Source organism: Morus notabilis, unplaced genomic scaffold, assembly GCF_000414095.1.
Source record: "Morus notabilis unplaced genomic scaffold, ASM41409v2 Scaffold25, whole genome shotgun sequence".
NCBI lineage: Eukaryota > Viridiplantae > Streptophyta > Magnoliopsida > Rosales > Moraceae > Morus > Morus notabilis.
This window is the reverse complement of record NW_010357699.1, coordinates 623328-628452: the sequence shown is the minus strand read 5'-3', so window position 1 is coordinate 628452 and position 5125 is coordinate 623328. Positions and strand designations below refer to the sequence as shown.

At 38.4% G+C, this 5125-nt stretch overlaps 1 protein-coding gene across 1 annotated transcript; it reads right to left on the bottom strand.

The window, feature by feature from the left end:
- Positions 1-4432: 4432 nt before the first annotated feature.
- Positions 4433-5125, bottom strand: LOC112094402. The gene has a single exon (XM_024175141.1). It carries the CDS (start codon positions 5123-5125, stop codon positions 4433-4435), a length of 693 nt encoding a protein of 230 aa, XP_024030909.1.

Below are 5125 nucleotides of genomic sequence, written 5' to 3'. Positions count from 1 at the left end.
TAGTCGATAAAAAGATATTAGGATAATGCTCAATGGTTTGGAAGGCATGAAATGTAAATAAAGGTGTGGAAAATTTTGAAGTCAAGCGATTAGCAAAGTAGTCCAAGAAGTTGCTGGTTATACAGGGAAAAGGGGGGTGCAAATTGGCAGACAAATTTTACAGGGTGAATATTATTAAAATAATTGTACACTAATCAGGATCATGAATAGTGTGAGAGAGAGAGTGTCCGGGGAAAGAAAGTTGCGTCCTTTTTTGGTCCCGTTCATTTCACCGATTTGAGTTTAAAATTTGAGTTTTACTACAGTAAAAAGCTCTCAGAAACAGTCACATCTAACTTTTTTACTACAGTAAAAAACTCTCACATAAAGTCATATTTTAATTCGAATTAAAAACTCGAATTAGCGAACTAAACGGGCCCTTAAGACTTTACTTAATCTACCATCAAATAGAAAGTACTATGATCTTTATAAAATCTTATAAGCATGTGGGTTTCATTAGTAAAAGAATCCATAAACAATCTCGAAAGAAATGACCGACTAAACGTCCGTGAGTATTATATCCAATTTCGATGTGTCGCTTGGTGTACATGGATTTCTTTGTAGAACAATCCTAATTTGGTGAATCCACGTTGCCTTATTATCAGGTTAAACTACATGTTCTATATTGCTCCCGTGATTATGAGTGCAAATTTTATCAATCCAGGTACTATCTTCCAAGCCAAGATGTCCCACAATGTATATAATATATATATATATATATATATATGTGTGTGTGTGTGTGTGCGTCCATCGTATTACTATTTAGCATTTGTAAAGTTAGGCAGAGACTATTCTCATTTGTTATTTGTTAACTTGAGGCAACTATATCCCATCTAATAAACTATTCTCCCATGTTTTCTGGCAGTTGTGAGGGCCAGATCATGGTTATTTATAACAATTTGACCACTAAACTACTTCCCTTTATCGGGCAACTAAATTATGATGTCTATTACAAAAGTTCACAAGTATACATGTCTATTGGCTATCTCTATAGCTCTTTAACTTGATGCCAATTGCCAGCAATGTAACTCGAGACTCTAATATATCTCCTAGAAAGACGTTCTTCACATGTATTATATTGAACTCTATAGCGGCTACAATCTTTTCCTTTTCAGTTGACCAATGTGAACGAAATCTTTTTAGCTTATTAGGTGCCTTTTTTTCTCACTCAACTCTCAACTCGCCCTTTCTGTCCACCTTTACAAACGGGCGAATTAGGTAAGAAAAATGCATCGCTTTTTTTCCTTTTTGGTTTATTTATGAACATGATTTTCATTCTTTAGCAAAAATTGACCACTTTTAACATAAAAATGGGTGTTGTTAACTAAGATAAAGCTATTATAGTTCAGATTGAGATTTTCTTTAGATCTTCTTTAGATCTTCCTACATGAAAAGCGTTTACCTAATAAAACATGTGAGCGAAGAAATTCAATAGTCTAAGTAAGCTTTAATATTTCTAGCAAATTCATCGCATCCGACCGCTGGAGATGGGACATAATGAAATCTTCTTTGGCTTATGTGCTTTAGAAACAAGCGATTTAGGTGAGAAAAATGCAACAAAACGGACCCATTTGGTACTATTTACCAATTCGGCAATCAATGAACTCCCGGAATTAAGATATCGAGCATTAATTTGATCGCTCGTGATCTTGCTCTATCAGCTCTCAATACATTGATTCATCAGTCTACTCATGATGATATTAATGCTGGTAATCTTCTTTTATAGCAATCTGATTGCCATATCTTTGAGAACAATCATTCTGATATCGTTTCAAAAGAAGAGACATAAGCAGATATCTTTTCAAATAAATCCGAATCCATTTATAGAAATTCAAAGAGATTTATTGTAGTTCTCTCTCGTCTCTTACTCTTAAAAGCATGAATAGAGAAGTAATTCACGCAAAGAACACATAGGCAAACACAGTTTATTTTCCCGAAACAAAAATCTATCATGCCTATAAAACTTGCCAAACGCCACTTTTTCACATGCATTGAACACATCACCAAAATCAGAATCTTGTGTGTACAAATCCTTAATGTATTCAAAGCCAAACAATTTTGTATCTAAAATGGAAAGTAAAGTATACCTTCGGGACAAAGCATCGGCCACCACATTTTCCTTACATTGCTTGTATTTGATCACATAACGAAATGTTTCAATGAATTCCACCTACTTGGTATGGCATTTGTTCAATCTTTGTTGTCTTGAAGGAGCGGTTGAACGTTCGACGCGACCGAGACATGCATCGGACCAAGGAAGAAGAGCTCGCGGCCGAGAATAAAGCTCTGGCCGAAAAGATGGCTAGACTAGAAAAGTAAATAAGGAGTCGGCTGAACAACTTCGAGCAAGTCGTGGGAAAGGTGGATGACGCCGTGAATGTCGACGCCAAGATGTATACGTCTCATGACCACCCATTCATAGAGAACATCATCCAGGTGCCATTGCCCGATAAGTACAAGTCGTCACTTATTTCACTATATGATGGAAGGAGTGACCCGGACGACCACCTGAAAGTCTACACGGGGCACATGGTCCTACACGGATACCCCGAGGAGGTCATGTGCCATGCATTCAAAAATCATCTTTTTGACTCTGCCAGGAGATGGTTTCGGTCCTTAAAACTGAACTCCATGGTTTCGGGTTCTAGAATCCTTTTACCAAACGTGCTCTTAATAACTCAAATCAAACTATAACACAAATCTCAAATTTCAATCATTCTCAATTCTTTAAATCTAACAATAATTAGAATAAAATTGATAAAATAGGACATATTGTAACTATTTGCAAATTAAAAGGAAAAATTGTCGAGTTAAAAATTTATTAGGCAAATTGTTAAATCTCTAAAAATTCATGGGGCAAATGTGCAAATCAATTTTTTTCCTGTGGTATACTACTCCTGGTACTATTCCTCCTAAAAACCGCAAATGAGAGACGCCGTAAAAACCATCAAAATAAAAGGAAAAGAAAGAAAAGAAAAGAAAAGAAAAAAGCCTCTCAAAAAAAAAAAAATAAATAAATAAAAGAAAAGAAAATCCAAAGGACAACGTTTACAGTTCAGACCACCGCCTAACTTTGCTCTTCTTCCTCAATCAATCCCAAATATCCAAAAACAAGGTGTTAAGTGTTAACAAATATGGCGTCTGAAAACGACAACACCGAACAGAGAACGTCGTCGTCTGATTCGGCTCCAGCGTTTGGTTCTTGTCGAAGGAAGAAGAACTTCAGGAGTGGAAGTTTCGTTTCGGATTTGAGGGATCACGTTCACGAGTTTCTTCATGCTTCGGCTGACGAGCACCGAACTTGCTTGAAAGACACAATTCAGAAGGTGGGCCCCTCGGATTTTTTTCCCTCATCTTTATATATTGATTGGAGTGATTGATATTATCTCTGTTTTGGTCTGAAGCAGATGTTTAGGACTTCGAAAGCTGTTGGAGAAAAAAGCAGTGGCCGAATTGAAGGTGAAACTTCGCTTTTTCTTCAAACAACCATGTCGGATTAGGAATATTTCTTGTGTAATTTTGGATTATTGGAAGTAAAAATGACTCTTGAGACTTTGCTTAGTATCAGATAGTGTATTTTTGGGTGCAACTTTAAGAAGAGTGACTAAATTGATATTTGGAAATTGATTGGTTGAATGTGATTATGTTCAAGATGATAAATTGAGAATTTTCAGCCCTTGGATGATAAATCTTGATATTTTCATCCCTTGGATGATAAATCTTGATGTTTTCCATTTCATTTCTAGTGTTCTTTTTAGCATGAGTTGAACTCAGTTTTAGTCCCGAACTATAGACCAATTCTCCTTTTGGTTTCTGATTTTTGAAACGTCCCATAATGAGTTTTCGATCGACCAATGTGGAGGCTAAGGCTTGAATTGCGCCTTCCAAGAGCACTATCAGTACAGCTTCTGCGCCGGCTTCCTCGACGGCGGCGGCTCCTCCGCCTCCCAAAGCTAGTTCGGGTGGTTCGGGTTCTTTGCCGCCTCCGCTTCCAGGGTCCACCGTTGTGCCTTTCACGACAATGCAAGCTGCGGTCTCGAAGAACATGGCGGAGAGCCTCTCCGTGCCCACTTTCCGCGTTTGTTATCCCGTCACCACCGATGCCCTCGACGCACTCTATGATAAGGTATTGAAAATTCAGACCTTGATTCTTGAATTTTATGTTTTGGCTAACAAAGTAGTCAAATTTTCTTGTTTGCTTGATAATGTGTTAATTTACATTGTCAAGTAAGGCCGTTGTTAGGTTGTTTGTATTGTTTGAAGTGTCGAATTTGGTTTTTGTTGGTGTTTGGATTGTGGGGTTTTGAATTGAATTGCCTTGTGCTCTTTCGGTCAAACCGAAGGGTGTCACCATGACTGCCTTGTTGACAAAGGCCACTGCTATGGCTCTTGCTCAGCATCTGGTTGTGAACGCTTCGTGCAAAGCCTTACTGACCTTGGGCAAAGGATCCATCATCAACACCTGTCCGCGTGTCATGGTAAAGGATTCAGTTAATCCCATGAGAAACTTTATGGTTTTCTGTGTTTCTCGATAAGATAACTCCTCCTTCATAGTTCCACAATGGCAGGCTGGAATAGGGAAAAGAACATCCCTCTCATCCCATAATCCTTTGAGTTTGGTAAAGTAGGAGCCAACAGACATGGTCCCTTGAACACAATCACGTATCTCATTTTCAATATGAAAGAGTTGGACGCTGTTTACTTGAGAGAATCGTTCCCGCAACTCATTCCAAACTGCTTGTGCTCCATCACAATAGAACACGCTGGCTGCAATTTCCTTGGAGATCGAACTCAATATCCAAGTCTTGACAAGATTGTCACAACAAATCCATTGCTGCAACTCGTCCCCTGCATCATTGTTTGGTCGTTTCATCGATCCGTCAACAAAGCCAAATTTGTTTTTGACCATTAAGGCCATAGTCATGGAGTGGTTCCATGTGTTATAGTTCTCCTCAGTGAGAAGTTGTGATACAAGAACCAACCCAGGCTGATCTGCATGGTGAAGATACAGTGGGTGATTGGGGTTGTTAAGTTTGGATGCCATGCTTGATTGAGTTGGCTTCTCTGGGTTGTTCTGATCTCCCAT